Source organism: Falco rusticolus, chromosome 5 (genome assembly GCF_015220075.1).
Source record: "Falco rusticolus isolate bFalRus1 chromosome 5, bFalRus1.pri, whole genome shotgun sequence".
NCBI lineage: Eukaryota > Metazoa > Chordata > Aves > Falconiformes > Falconidae > Falco > Falco rusticolus.
Genome location: NC_051191.1, coordinates 66,085,687 through 66,104,193, shown reverse-complemented (window position 1 = coordinate 66,104,193; position 18,507 = coordinate 66,085,687). Strand labels below are relative to the sequence as shown.

At 37.2% G+C, this 18,507-nt stretch overlaps 1 protein-coding gene across 7 annotated transcripts in view; it reads left to right on the top strand.

The window, feature by feature from the left end:
* FGD4 (FYVE, RhoGEF and PH domain containing 4) overlaps positions 1 to 18,507 on the top strand; it is a 110,161-nt gene that overhangs the window by 88,898 nt on the left and 2,756 nt on the right. For all 7 annotated transcript variants that reach the window (XM_037388260.1, XM_037388266.1, XM_037388262.1 and 4 more), the window contains exons 5-14: positions 1,266 to 1,355; positions 3,401 to 3,546; positions 8,035 to 8,191; positions 9,784 to 9,922; positions 10,820 to 10,878; positions 11,510 to 11,656; positions 13,175 to 13,347; positions 16,152 to 16,182; positions 16,357 to 16,452; positions 16,843 to 16,968. In XM_037388260.1, coding sequence (XP_037244157.1) covers positions 1,266 to 1,355; positions 3,401 to 3,546; positions 8,035 to 8,191; positions 9,784 to 9,922; positions 10,820 to 10,878; positions 11,510 to 11,656; positions 13,175 to 13,347; positions 16,152 to 16,182; positions 16,357 to 16,452; positions 16,843 to 16,968 — 1,164 coding nt within the window. The remainder of the gene's footprint in view (positions 1 to 1,265; positions 1,356 to 3,400; positions 3,547 to 8,034; positions 8,192 to 9,783; positions 9,923 to 10,819; positions 10,879 to 11,509; positions 11,657 to 13,174; positions 13,348 to 16,151; positions 16,183 to 16,356; positions 16,453 to 16,842; positions 16,969 to 18,507) is intronic.

The following is an 18,507-nucleotide window of genomic DNA, read 5'->3' as shown; positions in this document are numbered from 1 at the left end:
AACTGCAGGTATCCGAAATGTGTTCAAATTTGTAATACTTACCGAATTCTGAAAAGGAAGAAAAAAGCCACTGAAATCCTTTAAATGAAAAGACTACTTTAGTATTCCATATTGAATTTTTTATATGATATATTTATCGTACTCATGTATATACACATAATATGTGTATCATAGTATATGTTTATCATACTCTTGTGAAAGCAGCGTGCATTTTGAAATCAGAAATAACTTTTCCAAACTCTTTTTTTTCTTTCTTTTTTTTCTTTTTTTTTTTTTTTTTTAATGAAAACTTTATAGTTTGTTTAGAAAATTACCACTTTCCCATAAGCACCGTGATAAGACTGCCATTTACTCAGGAAAGATTCAGCTGTTGTTAGATGTGAACACTTGTCAGGGCTAGCACTAGATCTGGAAGAAAAATCTTGTAATGGAAGTGTCATTTTGTTAAATCTGATGCTTCTGAGCCTGAGGCATTTCCCTAATGTTTTAATATTGTAGATGGCTGTGCTTTCATTGTCTTGAAGTAACTTCTTGTAGCAACTCATACATTTGTATTTTAACATATTTAATTTATTATTGAAATCTGAATGAGCATTTTATGTTTCCGTTCAGTAGAAGAATCAAAAATATACTTTGTGGAATGAAAGACTTTAAAGTGAAAACTTCCCTTAAGATTCAAAAGTGACTTCCATAAAGACCTAACACAGGAGCCCATAAAGACCTGCAAAGAAGTCTAATTGTAGTCGTCAATTAATCAGCAATGAGCGTATCAATGAATGTAAAACAATTTGTACGCTATTTTTCAATAATTCTGTCATGCAAAGAACATGTAGTTCAAATAACTGTTGAAATGGGAGTGGGGGTAAACACCAACTAATCCCATCTGTTCCCTCTTACTCTGCAAATCAGTTCTTCCAACTCTGAAAGGTCAGCGGTACGCAATTACCAGGATGTGAGCTGATCTGTTTAGTAGGGAGTTGGTGCTTTGGCAAAGATCCCTATATAAACTGGGGAATATTCAATATTTTGGGCTTTGAGTTTTGCTCTGCAGTTCAACTGATTTTTTTATCTTCTTTGACTTTTGTATTGTTGATTAATCTGCTAGAAAGTTTGGATTTTTCAAAATGGGGTGTCTGTTACTAAATGTGAAACTTGAACTGCAGTTGCTTTTTGGACTGTAAGGTAATCACATATCTTTTCAACTTTTTTTAGTATTAAATTATGTTTCCTCCAGTATCCTCAGAGATCTTCTTGTTTTCCTCCAGGAGACAGATGAACAGAAACGTCACAAAATTGCCAGTGAACTTCTGCAAACAGAAAAAGCCTACGTTAGCCGACTTGACCTCCTAGATGGGGTACATTTTTCTTGAATTTGTTTTTATTGTCTTGCCTCATATTCACTTAAATGTCTGTGCATAAGCATGTGTATAAATTACAGAAGACGTGATATGTTTTTCACATTTTGCTGACTTTCCCAGTCATTTGCTTTTGCCATATAACTTTGCCTATATTTCTATTTTAAGAGCACTACATTTTTTGAAGTATTACAATTTTGTGGATATTAATGCAATATGTTCTGTGCGTGTAGATGTCACCACAAGCAATAGTAGTGCACACTGCTAGACCTTTCAGCAAAGAGGATGGGTATCCATTTCTTGGCTTCTGGTGAAATGGAAAAGGGTATCATTTTATAATACTGAAATCACCCACCCACTAGAAAATTACTAAATCTTTCAAATTTAAGCAACCTGACCAGTTTTCTTTAGTGCCAAAGAACCTAGGAAGATGCTCATTCTAAACTATTATATCCCCTACTTTCCCACTATATGTTTAGAATAAATCCTAACGAATTGAACAGAAATTACTCTTCCTGCAAGAGAAGGGTTGAATTGTTGTGCTCTCTAGAATGAAACTGATATTTCTTAAATGCAAAAGTCTGTAGTTCTTGAGTACTTTCCTTTTTAAGTCTTCTTTACTTTCTCACATAAGACATCCATTTTACCTGGCTACCTATAGCTTTGCATTGCCTTACTCCGTGACATTTTTCTCAGACATTGCTTTTTAAATTTCTCAGGCCTAATGCATAAGTGTTGTAAAAACAGTTGATGAAAAGTAAGAAGTCTCAACTGACATAATAATTGTTCAGGCTGCTTGGGGATCTAAGTAATTGTCCTCATGAAAATGGATTTACCTAGCAGACCCACATTGCGATGGTTATATGGTGTGTTTTAAAAGATGAAGTATTGCAAAAAAAAAAAAGAGCTTTGATTTAGAGAATTTTAAAAATAAAAAAGGAAAATGTTTACTTCATTCATATATTTTTTTTCTGATGGGTAATGTACAATTATTTCCTTGACATGATCATAAGTGCATTACTCCTATGCCCAGAACTGGGCAGAGTTCTGAAAAATGAGTTTCAAGCACAGCTGCTAAACTGCTGCTAATGAGAGGAAAGCAGAAGACTGGGAAGGGACTGTTACATTTCTGAACTTGGTTATAATTTATGTAACCTTTATAGTCTTCAAAGTAACTTGTCAAAATTAACTAACTCCTCTTGGAGATGCAGCAAAGTGAGCGTGGTTTAAAGTATTTGTGAAAGTGGCTTTTCTGCTTTGTCTTCTGCTGTCTCAGTTGGAATTATCAAAGTTCCTGTCTTCAGACTCTGTTTTCCCAAGCACTTACCCAAACTTCTCAAGCCCTTTCTAGGGAGACACAGGCTGTTCAGGCACAGGAGAGGGAGATAGAGGGACCGTAGCTCCCCATAGGCTATGTTTTATGTGATGTGCATGTAAAGAGCTACACATGTCTCTAGCCATCTTGTGGCTGCATCTAGTCAGATAGAGCCCACTGATGGGGAAAGAATTTTAATTTTTATGGAGACTGTAGTAGAGTCCATTCAGAACTGGGCGCATTTTGTACTTTAAACAGTATGTCACGAACAGTCATAGTCTGCCAACTGCTTTGATTTCAAAAGGATAAGAGGATACAGTGTACAGGGAGAGTAGCTGTGCTAATGGTGATCAGACATCATGCTAACTGAAAAGAAAGCAAAAGTGGAAAATATGACTGGAAGACTGGGAAAACTGAGATGAGCTTAGCTGTTAAAACAGACAAGACGCCTGGAGTCAATCCAAAATGGCACTACTTCAGTTTGGCTTTCCTTATGTTTGCTCCGCCTGCAGTGCTTCCCTGGCTCACAAGACAGAAAAAGCGGGGTGTAAGGGGAGGAGAAGCTTGTAACTTCTGTAAAGGAAAAGACAACAAATGAGTTTGTCATTACATGTCTATATTATTGAAATACTGATCTTGCCTCAGTTGGAGTAGGTGGGGTGGATAGGTGATCTTCCACTGATTAAAGATAATAGGCTGATAGGCTTGGGGCTCTTTTTCTGTATTGCAGGTATTCTATTCCAGACTCCTTGAGGAAGCCAACAGAGGTTCATTTCCAGCTGAAGTGATTAACAAAATCTTTTCTAACATTTCATCAATAAATGCCTTCCACAGTAAATTCTTACTTCCAGAACTTGAGAAAAGAATGCAAGAATGGTAAGAGGCGATTCACTGGTTAATATACTGCTACAACCATGTCTGTAGAAACTCTGTCATAGGGTTGAAATAGGGAAGGTACCTTTATAATTAAGCACTGCAGGCCCAGGAAGTACTGTGGGTAGGAGAACATCTGCTCTTCCACTCCTCGTCAGGATCTGACCCAGTAGAGGACTTGCATCATTTGCTCAAAATAAAGGACATGTATCTTGCTGAAGCCAGGCAGGTTACTCATGATTAAATGCTTTTCTGAATTAGGGGTTCAGACTGAAATTGTGTGCTACCTGGTGAATTCACTGCACAGAATACAAAACTGAGATAACTAACATGTATCTACTTTGTGCTACCCTTGTAGCACAGTAACATTTGTTGTTATTGCTTTCTGTAATAACATGGGATACACTCTTGTTTTCCTATTTTGGTTTTCTTTTTGAAATAAAAATCCTTGTCAGGTATATTTTGGGGCCATTTTCCCACCATCTTTTCTTGACCTATGTTTGGAGCAAGCCAGAAGGGTAACTGAGGCCTAAATATACCCTACAATGATCATGTAAAGATATTTTAGCTTTACCCTGCCTTGGCATATATGATTCTGGAGATATTAAAATATAGGCATGTATTTTTGGTCTCTTTTATGTAACTGTAAAAAAAAAAAAAAAAAAAAGTCCCAAACCATTGCTGCTTCCTTACCTTATTTGGGAAAAAGAGTCACCTCATTAAAAAATAAACAAAACCCAAATATTGTTTCATCTAGTTGTTTCACCTCAGCACCTGCTTGGCTTCTGTATTCCATGTTATCCATGGTTTATTATGAGGAATTCAAGTGTTTGTCCAGATGTCATTTCCAGTTACATTTTCATATAACTCCTTACTTGTGAGAAATCACACTAAAAAATTGAGAAATAATGTATTTTGTGACATATATGAAAATCTCAGACCACACAGTGGTGCTCTAGACAACAGCTATATGTGTCCTGGCTCTGTAAGATGATTCTTCTTTAAGATAATGATTCTTCAAAATAGAATCATTATCTTAATCACTAGTAGTTACCATGCACAAACACATGGTAGCTCTGTATAGTCTATAAGGCAAGAAAGTAAATAAAATTTAAGCATCGTGAAATATAGGAAAGCTTAGACTTTATGTTCCTTGCAGAACGGCTGTGTAAGGTAACCCCACCCTTTTCTTCTAATCAATTGAAAAAATCTGATAGGAAATACAGATAGCTGGATTAAATTAGAGTGTATATTCATGAGAAGTGGAGTTTAACTTTCTGTAATGAGGTTTAAAAAGCAGCTTAGACTACATTATGTCAGTGCTGTATATATTTGAAATGATATTTGTGATGTACTCTTAAAATTTTGCTCTAGACATTTTATGGGGGACAGAATATGGGTTGCACTACCTTATGTATTTGCAAATGCTAAATCACTAATATTGTGTATATAATTAAATAGCTTCAAAGGCTGAAAAGCACTTCTGCAGATGAGCTTTGACTATTGGTGCAAAAATAATAAATTGCATCATGCAGATAGTATCTTTCCCATATTGCTTGGAAACAACTTCTGTGCTGTACCTGAGGCAGTGTGTTTAAATGTCCTTAAAACATTATGCTTTTGGGAGGAGTTACAAGAAAGGGTGCAGTTAAAGGGAACTATTTCTGATCATTGCTGAAAGAAAAATCTGGGATAAATTTCTCTCTGCATCAACTGTCTGGTACAACGGCTTCTGCTAGATACAGAGTTCACTTTCCTCAGCAGTTCCCCTGATTAGACATAGAAAATATTTCTGTTGGTAGGTTTATGCACTTCTGTGATTCTTTAGCTTCCAATAAAAATAGCTGGGTAGAAATTTCGGGCGCTTGCCCCAAGTTGTGGTTTGATTTAAAAAATTAAGGTAAAAATATAAAGTTTTGCAACTAGGAAAGCAGATCAGAAGCAGATTCTTGTTTCTTCAAAGAAAAGGCAGCGTGAATCTAGGCTTATTGGGTAGAAATGAAATTTTCTGGGAGTTGCATTTTGAATGAGTTGAGCAGCAGCTGGAGCTGAATATCTCTTTCACAACATATGGCTTGAAAACACTGGAAACAGACTAATTGCAATGTATTTCCCATGAAAAGAGCATAACAGAACATAACAGTGATCCCACATCAAACAAAATACCTATCTAGCTCTCCCTGTCTTTCATACCTAAGGATGACCAATAGCAGATACCTGGGGAAGAATACAAGAACACAGCATCATAGTCTCGGGGTTGGGGTGTGTTGCTGAAGAAATTTTTTCACTCAACACAAAGTTTTGGAATCTGTGGAACTGCAATTTCCAATTTTGTTGGATGCCTGTTAGCATGTATATAGGAAGAGAAAGCAGCTGTTCTGTAGTCACCTTTGCTGTGCTGTGATTTTACAGCTCTTTCCTTAGTTTCCTTGAAGCTGTGACAGTTTTAAATAAGATGCTACAAAGCATGATTAGTAAGTCAGCCATTTAATGTTTGAGGTTTTAGAATGCAAAGGTGAATACCATCATGGTCTGATAACACGGAAATACCAACTATTTCTGTACCTATGTTACAATGTGAAGTTGTATTTCTTGACGCACATGATGATATTTTTGTTGTATGGCAGCAGCGCAGTGCTGATTTGGGTCCATGGTAATAGTTCTTTCTCTGATCTGTCTATGAAAGAGAACAGTAACAGTCCTGGACCTCATGGCATTTAGTAGAATTTAATGTTCTGGCTCATGGTGCGTAGTATTTGAACATGAGAACTAGTTGTCTACATTAAAAGTCCATCAAGGGAGGATGCTGCTCTCACAAGTTTCTACTTGTGGTGACTTCCCCTGTCCTTCCTACTCTTCCAGAGCTCTTTGTGTCATGTGGACCTTGTCTTTCTTACCTGAAATGATGATGAATTTGTGTTTTTATAGCCTCAGAGTCTTTGGACATATAAGGACCTTGCATGAAAGTAGTTACGAAATTTTTTAATCTTCCGAGACAATGAAATTTTAGTGCTCTGTGTAAATGAGTAGCCATAGGTATCCAAGGAGCAGGCACAGCAAACTGTTCCTGCCTCTTGGTTTATAAATGTAGTAATACTTAAGAAACAGTTAAGTAGAAATATTCTTTTTCTGTGTCAGTTTCTTCAGATAAAAGGGATTGCCACAGTCTTTTCTGCTTTAAGTTTTTTTTAATTATAAAATTTTATAATGACCTGTTAAATTTATCAGAAAAATTTAATGCCTGTGGAGTTTTTTTGCTGGTGACCTTTAGACATGTATTTGCATTTTCTTTGGTTCTGTTGGAATTGGCATTATTTGTATTTTATTTTCAGTTAAAAATTATGCTGCTACTTTACAATAAAATTACAGCCCAGGGAAATACCATACAATGAATCAAAGGAGTGGGCTTTTGTTTTGAATTGCTAGCTCACCTTTGAAAGTGTGTCTGCTTGCATGTAAAGTGGTTGAACACAAACATGAAGCTAATTAAGGGTGGAGAGCCTTGATCATTTCAGAGGCCAAATTCCCACCTTATCATGTCCCCTTCTCTAGTTGCCAGGTCCAGCAGCAGCTCAGACTTCTGCCAGATCTTCCTTCTGTCCTGCCGAGAGCCAGCTGGAGCTAGAGCAGCCACTGCCAGTCCCGGCAATATCACTATTCAAATAACTTTTCCCTTCTGTGCAGCTTTTCTCTTGGAGAAGTGGTGTGTTGCAGTAGACCGCTGAAGTAATTTAGTAGATTGCTTCACTGCAGACCATTATCACAACGCTGATTTTGGACTTTCAGAAATCCAGAGACACTGAGTTTCCGAGTCTGTCCTTGAATATTACATGTGAAATGTGTTTCCCATTGTAGTTCTTGGAGATGCATGTGTGCTGTTCAGTTTTCTTTGTGTGCATCGAGAGTGCAGCTTCTCTCTGCTTCTCCATTAGCTTCTTTACTGTTCAGTTTGATTTGAAGATGCTATCAGTCATTGTGAAAGATGTGAGAAAGTTCTCGCAAAAGACTGGAATCCAAGGGATTCTCTCTACTTCGTAAGTTTTCTTAGGTAAATAATGTTTTTTTAAAAGTTGTAAATACATTTATTTATATAAGGCACAGAAAGGAAGCAGTACATTATAGATTTAGTCCTCAAAACCACAGGTTAGATATTTAGAAGGTAACGTATGGTCAAAAGAAGATAATTTAGCTTTAAGGAACTGCAAATAAATTAGGCCATGTTTTGTAAAAATATATTTCAAATTTTTCATTATAGGTAGTGTTTCTTTCTTTAGTGCTCTACATGATGTATAATGCTTATACATCATCAAAGAGGACGCAAACACTCTTTCTACATTAATTCTGGTCAATTTTAATGGTTACATTGGAACTCTATATGAGGCGATCCCAAACACCAAGGATTCTCTATTAAACGCTTGAAACCGGTTTACAACCTTGTGTGACTTTTTTTCTTTCCTGTTTGCTCTGAGATTCCGCCCTCTTACTTTGCAGGACCACCACTCCCAGAATTGGAGATATTCTGCAAAAGTTAGCTCCTTTCCTCAAGATGTATGGAGAGTATGTGAAGAATTTTGATAATGCAATGGAACTAGTGAAAACATGGACTGAACGGTCACCTCAATTCAAATTCATTATTCAAGACATTCAGGTAATGGGGAGAATAATGTAGATCTCCAAGTAATACAAGCATATAAAAAAATACATAGGTCTGTGGGTGAAAAAAGGATTAAAGAGAATATTAAACACCAAATCCCTTACAATTAAGGGTTGTTGGTTTTGTCCGCTTCACACCACATTCTGTTTCTTCTTCTCCCTTTATATGTGTGTAAACACCCCCACAAATCTAGACTTTCCACTGCAAAACAGAGGACCAAAGTACAAAGTCTGAAACATGAGAAGGCTAAAAAAATACTATGTTTTTTGTAGATGCCAAAAGTAAATACTGTTCTAGGATAACGTGACTTATCAGTGCAACTGTAGATCCTTGCACTGAATCCTGAAGTATTGTGTTGGCTCACACCAGTGCTGCTACACAGAGCATTGCTCTTGGGAAATAGGTATGTAATCCTAAATGCTAAACCTCAAAAGGTCAAGAAGGCTGAAGAGTTAAGCAATGCATCTGTTTTTACACAAGTGTGTTTTATACCCTGTAGTGCTCCCTGTAGGTTTCTCTGTGACTTGGCAGGTGTCTTCCTATTGCAGCCTGAGCAGCTAGAAATAGGATAAGGTATCTCTAACTACATTTTACTGCTCTGTAGGGTCTTGTGATTCTAAGCTAGGGAAGCAACTATGTGTATTTTAATGTAATCTTTTAAATACAGCTAAGATCATGGAAATGAATATGCACCTTAAAACACTGCTGAGGGGCTTTACATTACAAATTAAACTCAAAGCAAGCATTCCATCCTCAGGTAGAATCATAGAATCATTTAGGGTGGAAAAGACCTTTAAGAGCATCAGGTGCAACCGTTAACCCAGGACTGCCAAGCCCATCACTAAATCATGTCCCTAAATGCCACATGCATTTTTTTAAACACCTCCAGGGTTGGTGATTCCACCACCTCACTGGGCAGCCTGTTCCAATGCTTGACCACCCTTCCAGTGAAGAAATTTTTCCTAATATCCAATCTAAAGCTCCCTTGGCGCAACTTGAGGCTGTTTCCTCTTGTCCTGTCCCTTGTTACCTGGGAGAAGAGACCAACACCCGCCTGCCTACAGCCCCCTGTCAGGCAGCGGTAGAGAGTGATAAGGTCCCTGCTGAGCTGCCTCTTCTCCAGCCTAAACAACCCCAGCTCCCTCAGCCACTCCACATCCTTCACCAGCTTTGCCCTGAAAAGGGCAAGTAAATAGGTAGATAGGTAAAATATAACCCTGTAGCCCCCTTAAGCTACTTCTTCTGGTATGTGGTCATGAACTGTTCTTATTAATTCAGTAGTAATTCTGTTGTCTGAGTTATTACAAACCAAATCTAAAATACACTGGAGTTTGGGAGGTATTTTGGTAGGACTCCATTTATGAATTGGATACTTAGCACTGGATATTTAGGATTTTTTTTACAATTATTTTTCGGAAAGAATTTCTAATTATTTGATTTGGTAAAGTAGTTCTGCTTTCTTTCAGAAGGTCTATCATGCATGTTTCAGAATACATTATTTATGTTTCATCAATCATAACTTTTATTTTACAATATCGTAATAACATTTTTGCCTGCTACATTGAAATATGTTTACAATTTTTTAGAAGGAAAAAGTGTGTGGAAATTTGACATTGCAACATCACATGCTAGAACCAGTACAACGCATTCCACGCTACGAGATGCTTCTAAAGGACTACCTAAGGAAATTGCCTCAGGATTCTCTAGACTGGAAAGATGCTGAAAGTAAATATATTCTAGCCATTAAAAGAGTTGTAATAAGATATTAGTAGGAGGACGCTGTAAATTCAATATATTTTCAGGAAAAATAAAGTGAAGAGGCAAAGTCCCTCTGAAAAGAATGGCAGGATTTCTTTAGTGGAGTTGTAGGCTTCTTTGAAAAAGTGTTTGAATAGTGGATGAAGTTAATAGAAAAACTAAAGCCTTTAGTATCCTCCTCCTGGAGCACATAAGTTTTGCTTTAGTTTTGGTGTAGCGCACAGGTTTTGATTTGTTTGCTTTGTGGATGATCTGGGATTGTGGTGGGTTTTATTTGGTTTTTTGTTTGGTTTTGTTGGCATTTTGGTTTGCTTTATGCACATTTGGAATGTATGTCTCTTATTTGTAAAACAGTGGACTTATTACTGTATTTTTAAGCTCTGTAGGGACAAAGAACTGCCTGATTTGAAATTTATTCCCCAGATTGTTCAAAACTACTTGCCAGATAATTTTTTTGAAATATTTCATTGTTAGTACCATCATTGTAAATATCTGTAATATGAGCTGTTTCAACTAAAAAACACTGTTTGGCATTCTGGACTTCTTTGAGAAAAGAGGGAAGAGAACCATGACTGTTCACGTCACATAAAATGTTTTTCTAGGTACTGAAGCTCTAAAGTAATCTGCAGTAATTCTCTTCTGATCTTTCCAGATTACAGTTTCTATTTGGTAGCTGACTTTCTTATGCTTCCCACTGTACCTTGGTTACTTTTTATTGATAATTTAAAAAATTTATTGTAGTGTGTAATTTACATAAAAATGACAAACAAGTTTGTAGAATGATCCAGGGTTTTTCTATGTGATATAGAAATATATAAAAATGCAGCTTTTTAGTGGTTTGGGTTTTTTTTTTCTTCTGTCTAGAATCCCTGGAAATTATATCCACTGCAGCAAGTCACTCGAATAGTGCAATAAGAAAAATGGTAAATTATCTTTGTTTTCCTGTTTGCTTTTTAATATATTGTATTTGAGTATTTGGTGAAGCTAGAAGTGTGAATTGCAGATCTTCCCTGAAATGGCAAAAATGGGTTTACTGGGTCTGAATGATTGCTCCTACTTAATGCATTTGTACAGCTCCTGGGAATGATAGACAGAATCTGGCATTGCATCTATTTCTCTCAAGTAGAAAATGGGGCAGACTGGATTCGTCTCCTGGGTCAAATAGTTGATACAATGCTGGACTCTTAATCTTGTTTCATCTGTTCCTGTCAGTGAAAGGATAATGTTTGTGAAGAGTAGTTACTGTTTCTCCACCATGTTTGGCTGGCATGATAGGTACTTCATCAAGTATGTGAGATATTTTGGACAAGAAATAATGCAGTCTGTATGTATAACTGCATTTCTAAAATTACCAAGGAGATGACATTTCTAAAAGTACTCGTTACCGATCAACTAGGTTAATCAGTCTGTATGGCTGACCATACATACCAGATGTATATGTTTTTCAAAGCTAACATTCTCCAGACTTATGCAAGCTCTCATAATTTCATCTAAATATGCTTACAGATCTGTGCTTTTAATTAATAAGTTTTATGACTTTTTTTCACTGTAAAGGAGAATCTAAAGAAATTGTTAGAGATATATGAGATGCTGGGAGAAGAGGAAGATATTGTGAACCCCTCAAATGAACTGATAAAAGAAGGACAGATCCTTAAACTCGCTGCTCGCAATACATCTGCTCAAGAACGGTATCTTTTCCTAGTAAGTATGGTGGCCTGTGTTTGCAGGAGTGGCTGTATACCTTTCTAGACTTGAAAGAACTACCAAAGACAGAGGGAAATACTCTCTAGTTGATGTCAGTGCCTTTCAACTAGTGATCTTAGGGCATGAGTAAACCTTATACTGCTTGCAGAAAGGCTGGAATGGAACAGCTAGAATGGAATACATGGTTTTAAATAAATGGAACCAATGTCCATCAACTCACTTTTAAGTAAGTGGCCCTGATTACAAATGCAGGTCCTAGAGCATGAGGACTTTGACATTCTTGTGAAACTGAAATGTAAAAGCTTAGGATTTTAGTCCTGATAGCGTGCTGGAGTCCCAGTAAGTGTCATGGTCCTGTGGGAGCTTGTAATTGTGGCAGGTCATCCTCTTGTCAGGGGCTTGTGTCTTGTCTTGGAACCAAAAAGCCACAGCCATGCTCCCTCACAACTCCCTTCTAAAAGGTTTGATGTAGTTCATTGCTTCCCATGCGTTAAAAATTACTAATACATTTTTGCTTATGGACCTCTGGCACTGCAAGTCTTCTGGTTAATAAGGATGAGTAATGTGTTGTTGAGGCACAACTCCTGCTTATCTGTGCTTCAAACAAAAGGAGAAATCATTGAATAGGAAGACCTCAAATGGGGCTAGACAGCTGATTAAAATGATGTGCACTTCATATGAGAGGTGACAACTTCAAATGTACTGTATCTGTGATACAGATTAGGCAATAGGCTAGACAGGATTTCTATGAAATAGGATTTAATTGAAGTGAGTTTCTCTTTTAATAATTAATTTTGAGATAAATGTGAGGTGAAAAATGCGAGAAAATTAAACGCTATAGATCTGATTTAATAGCTGTGCTTCTAGGCTGGGGCTTCAGATGTTTAAACATTATTTGAAGTTCTACTCTTTAATAAAGGAATGTATCTTTGTCCTGCTCGTGGGTTTGGGGTTTTGATTTTTTCCCTGTGTTATTGAGGGTTTCAGTGAATAAAAACTGAAGAAAAAAACTGGAAGAAATGCTCTTCCATCTTGGAAAAAAGACAAATAATGTCCTCAAATAGTATTAGTTACAATTTCTACAAAACCAACTGGTTTTATTATAGGGTAACTATAGATGTAGACACTGAAGAAAAGAATTCTTATTCTGCAGTTTAGAGTAGTTTTTTGCAGAATCGGGGCATAAGAATGGGCTTTTCTAACAAAAGCTTTACATTGGTAAAAAATATCCAGTCTGAGCATAGTTGGTAATAAATGCTATGAAGACTGCTGCATATACAGAGCAATTACTCTTATATGTACTGGAGCTGTCCTTCAATCTTATTTCTAAACAAATTAGAGAAAGAAGTTGTCTTGAATTAGAGCTTTGGTCTTCTCAGATATCAACTGAGCAGAAAAGAACCTGCTTTCTCACTCACTAAGCCTAGCTTTGCGGTATTGTCCAGCTCTCAGTAGAAACTGTGGCTGTACCTGTGTTTTTGTTAATGCAAAGCCATATGTTTATTTTTTCCCCAGTTTAACAATATGTTGCTCTACTGCGTCCCCAAATTCAGCCTGGTAGGATCAAAGTTCTCGGTTCGAACCAGAGTCGGTATAGATGGTATGAAGATTATAGAAACTCATAATGAAGAATATCCACACACTTTTCAAGTATCTGGAAAAGAGCGAACACTGGAGTTGCAAGCCAGGTAAGCAGTCTTTTTATCTAGTTTTTGGAGGATTAATTATACACATACAAAAGACTGGACTAGTAGTGGTGAAAGATGCAGTGGGCTTCATCTTAATATCAGGGTTTTGAAAATAGCCTAGGCTGCCAAAAATCGTAAATGTTCAGTCCAAGGATCTCATGAACTGGAAGAAGTAGCTACAATGTATAGTGTGTTGCCTTACTTTGCAGAAACACCTAAGATAGTTGTCGGCAAGCTGGCTGGAAGGTTGAAAGCAGCATAGCTAACTGGTGCAAAGGCAATCTGGCTGACTTAAGTGTCTTGGGACACTGTGTGTGTTAAATCTCTGGGCGGTATCTGAGCCACCTTGGTACAAATGAGTCTGCCTCAAGGCATGTCTACCCAACAAAAATCTCCACCCCAGTGGGTTTACATCCACAGAACATAGTTTTCTATGGTGGTAGATGGGCACCTACTTTCTTCCATTCCTCAGGCCTGTTTCCAGTCTACTTGTTTTCCTCCAGTCCCAGGTATCAACCTCACCCTGGAAGGCAAGTTCTCCATTTAGTTCTTGGGTCTTTTTTCTCCAATGGCACTTTTCTGACTGGCACTTTCCTGCTTTCTTCATTAGTTCTTGTATCCTCCTCTTGCTGGGTCACCTTCCCAGTACTGCTTTTCGCATAGCCTAGACTAAATCCTCCCTGTCTAGACTGCCCCACTTCAAATAAAGTAGGGTGCTCCACCTCTCCTTTTGGACCTGCTTAAAGATCCTATTCTTAGCAGGCAGGATTTCACTGTGGAGAGGCAAGGATTACAAAAGCAGGAGGATGTCTGTGGTGGATACAGTTCTGTGTTGACACCATGTATTGGGGGACAAACCATAGTCTGCTAGCAAACGAGCTTGCAAACTACTTTTCTTTATGGAAAAAAACACCTTGTGATATTTAATGACAGTTACAGTAGTGAATGCAGAAAGGTAACAGCATACAGAGATATTTGAAATTAAAGATACACTTTGAAAAATGACAGGAAAAAGCTTTCCACTAAGGTCTGCAAGACTTCTGGGGTACGTTTTTGGTCATCAGTCACATCTACTGTAAGGTGCTGCACGATGTCTTACTAAGTATTTTGCAAGTTGTTATGCCATATACCCATTTCAATGGTGAATGATGGCATCTTGCTTTACCCTTTGTGAAGTTACGTTTTAATTGGAAGAAAAATGATACAGCAAAGTTCATTTTGCTAACTTTCCCATATTACCAGTAATGGAAAGTTTATTGCATTAGTTTATTTTAGGTGTGAGAAGAACATGCTTCTATGTCTTGTTTCATTTTATGAACGCTGTTAGAATGTGTTAAGTGTGTATGAAACTGTGAAGGAATGAGTACCAAACGAGATCTTATTCACTTATATTAGAATAATCTTGATTAGTATGGGTATTGTGTGTACCCTATACCTTAATGTCCTTAATTCATGAGCTTGTATTAACAGTGTTGTAATGTTTAGTTCACATTTGGGGGCTTTCTTGACTAGTAGGCTTCTATTTTTCAGAACACTATTTGAGCACATTATCAATCACTGGTTTTAAACAGCTGGTAGATTATTTCTTTGAGATTGGTGATCTAGTATGACATTTAATAGCTCAGCTTTTTGTTTTTTAATGTAAGCAGACAGGGTGAATTATTTTGGCTGTTTAGACAGGTTTCTCCTGCCTCGTATGCAAATGGTAGGTAGGAAAGAGAAACACTTTTAGGATTCTGCTTGCTTAAAAATTTCACTAATGCTGCAAAACAACATGTGAGGAACTGTTTTTATTGAGATGTGATAAAAGCTCTCTTTCAAATCCTTCAGAGCAATCCTTAGAAAAATAAAATTTTGCATGGCTGATACTGCATGGCTACAGAAGGTTTTTTTCCACACCATTATCTGAGGAGGCGGCCGCTTTTGAAGGGCCAGATATACTGTGATGTTAATTCTCATCTTTTTGACTTACAACTTGCAGATAAACTGCTTTCATTACTAGCACTATCCAGTAGTTTCTAATAGTACTATTATTTGTGATATATGATGCTTTTCCAAAGATTTGAATGTCAAAGTCCTACTGATATATTTTAATGACAAAACTGTCGTACAAGATCAGTTTAATATATTTCCTTTCTCATCGCTGTCTTGTCTGTATATCTTATCTATGCTTACTGTTAAGTCATCTGTATCTGCCCTAATGCATAAAAGGGAAATCTCTGCTGTTTAGTTCATAATATTAAAACATATTTTTCCTTTTTTTTAATCGGATACTCTTTGTGCCACTGTAGACGAGTTTAAACAACAGCAACAACAAAAAGCATGAAGGAAACTACTTTTATTGGGGAGGGAGGAAGATTTAAGAGATGCACAGGAGAAGTCTGTGATAGTATGTGAACTTACTGCATGAAATGAGAGGAGAAAAAGATGCCTACATCTAAACTTTGTATTGTCCTCTTTTCCTCTCTATGTTGTACTCAAAACAAAAGCACAAGAAGAAAAAAAAAAAAAGCCCAAACAAAAAGCCTAACAATACAAATACTGTTATTACTTTTAAATGCATTTACATTTATCTTTTAAATTTAATTCACTGCTTAGTGGTTGCAGACTTGTGAAGCCTGAAGTGATGCATTTGTTTTCTGTTGTGTTTCGGGTTTTTTAAGGTGGACAGTTACAAATCAGTATAGTTTAAGTTTAAATTCCTGAGAATTACTTCAGAAGCTTGGCTTTTGCTAGCAGTTGTCGATGGTGAGGTAATATTTCCTAAAGTAGTTTTGGACTAACGTGTCAAATATTTCTTTCAGTTCTGAACAAGATAAGGAAGAATGGATTAAGGTAAATTCATCTACATTCTTTATTTTCTAAACAATTTTTCACTGAAGTAATAAAAAAAGTAATATCCCTATTTTCTGGCTGCAGTGTCGCTCTGCTAATCAATAACTGGTCAGAATGCAGAGAGTCCATTTTAAATGTAAGAATGCTTGAGGAATTTATCCACTGTTTCCTTAGGCACTTCAGAATACTATAGAAGCTTTTCAGCAGAGGAATGAAACTTTCAGAAACGCTATTGCTAAAGAATATGAAGACATGCCTGTTGAGGTTTCTGTAAGTTGCTGTTATTCCTTTGTAATCATTTTGTAAAAAAGTTTTGCTGAAACTTTGTTTTCAAGCTCATCATTCTTATAGCAGAGGAACTACAAAGCAGTCATCTTCTTGGTAATTGTTTTTCTTCATAATGCCAAATATTATAAACAAGACTCTTTTTTTCTTGAAACACATAACAGAGTACCCTTTCAGTGATGCATAATGATTTTTGACTAGGTTCTTTGTTATTTCTTGTATAGATTTAAAAATGCAACTTGAGCTGTGTTTTGCCATTTCCTTTCCAGAGGAAGAGAGTAATTATTTTCTCTATTTGAAGTACTGCACAACTTTTTGTACTGTTTTTTTATTATTATTATTATTCTCCCACCCTCTCCCTGCCCTCCGCTTCAGAACGCTGAGCTTGGGAAGAGAGCACCGAGGTGGATACGAGACAATGAAGTAACCATGTGCATGAAATGCAAGGAGCCCTTTAATGCACTGACAAGGAGAAGGCATCACTGCCGAGCATGTGGACATGTAAGTGCAAAATCCTAGCTGCTGTAGCTGAGGAGCAGGTTTGGGAACTGTTCTAAGTGCCTACTCACCTTCTGGCTTCTGCTTCTTATGCTGCAGTTTATTGCGGCACTAGTGGCTGAAAGAAGCTGTGTATAGCATACCACAAAGGATCCTCTGTCTGCTTTAGCTGGCATGGTAAATTTGGAAGTAACCTGGAGCAGTGGAAGATGTGTGTTTGTGTAAAATGTCCCAAGCCTCTGGACATACACTATACTATTACTTCCGAGTGGCCTCCACTGATCCCAACAATTTCAAGACCGTATTAAACTGCCCTAAGCCAGTGTTACCCTGGGCAGCACTGGCTGGCTGCCTCCTCTTCCCGTTCTGCTTCCTCCTCTCTCCTCTTCACAAGAAGACCGTGAAGCCCTGCAGTTTTTTGTTGGGTTAACTTGGAGCTGTTCCCAGCTGGATTCAGCATGTAAATGTCTGAGCGTGTGCCTTTAAGCATCAGGGAGCAAGAGAAGGTTAGGATGGGGAGAGAGGGTTAGAGCTGCATTCCGTGTATGATGCTATGTAACTTATGCCGCTTTAAAGGAACCATGAAATAGCGGTATGATTTGAGAGTTTTCAGAAGTTAACAAAAGAGCAAACACTGTACTTTCTTTTCTTGCCATCCAGCAACTATGCTTTTCTCCAGCAGATGGTAGTGCAAGCCCAGGTTTAAAACTTGTCTTACAGGTTACCTTGTATGATTTCTTTCTAATGTTTTTATGTGGTGTTCTTCTCTTGTGCTTTGCAGGACAGTAGAGGCTTTTTCAGGAGCTCTGAATTATTGACTGTATGGTTGTCATCTGGGTTGTTTTTTTCCAGCTTATTCTGCCTTACAACTCCTCTCTTAGGATCACACCCTTCCTTTTTATTCCCCTTTTGTTCAGACTCCTAACTACTTCCCTGTATTGTAGTTCTATCACGTCTCCCTGCACATTAGTTTTAAAACATTTTTTCATGGGAATTAATTTGTGTCAGTGATAGTGTTTTTCCAGCAGTGACTAATTGGGAATACTTGACTAGTATTCTCTAGAGATACTAGTTGAAAGTAGCCATCTAGACTAGTACTGCAGAGGCCTGGTCCACAACAAGATTTTGTTCAGGGGTTTCAGTGGTTCAAGTCCATTTGTCTACCTTTCTTTCTTGAAATGACTGCAGTCATATGGTTTTTATGCAGACTATTTTTTCACCTGAAAGGACATTTCTGTGGAAAAACACTTCTAATGAAAGAACTTCCCTCAGATCCCTCTTGTGTTTCAGTTAAAATATATATATAGTGAAAAGAAAAATCAGTGTGATATTGGCTTATTTATTCTGTGTACTTATGAACAAATTCTAAAACTGTAAATTTACTATTTATTAGCAGGTTAAAAAATGAGCCATTTCTGATATTGTTACAACTTTTTATCATCAAAAGTGCATCTCTGTTGTACATTTCTGAGCTTATTTAGAAAAAAAATGGCAAATATACCTTTTCAGGCATTTCAAGAAACTGGAGGATTTTCTTCCTGC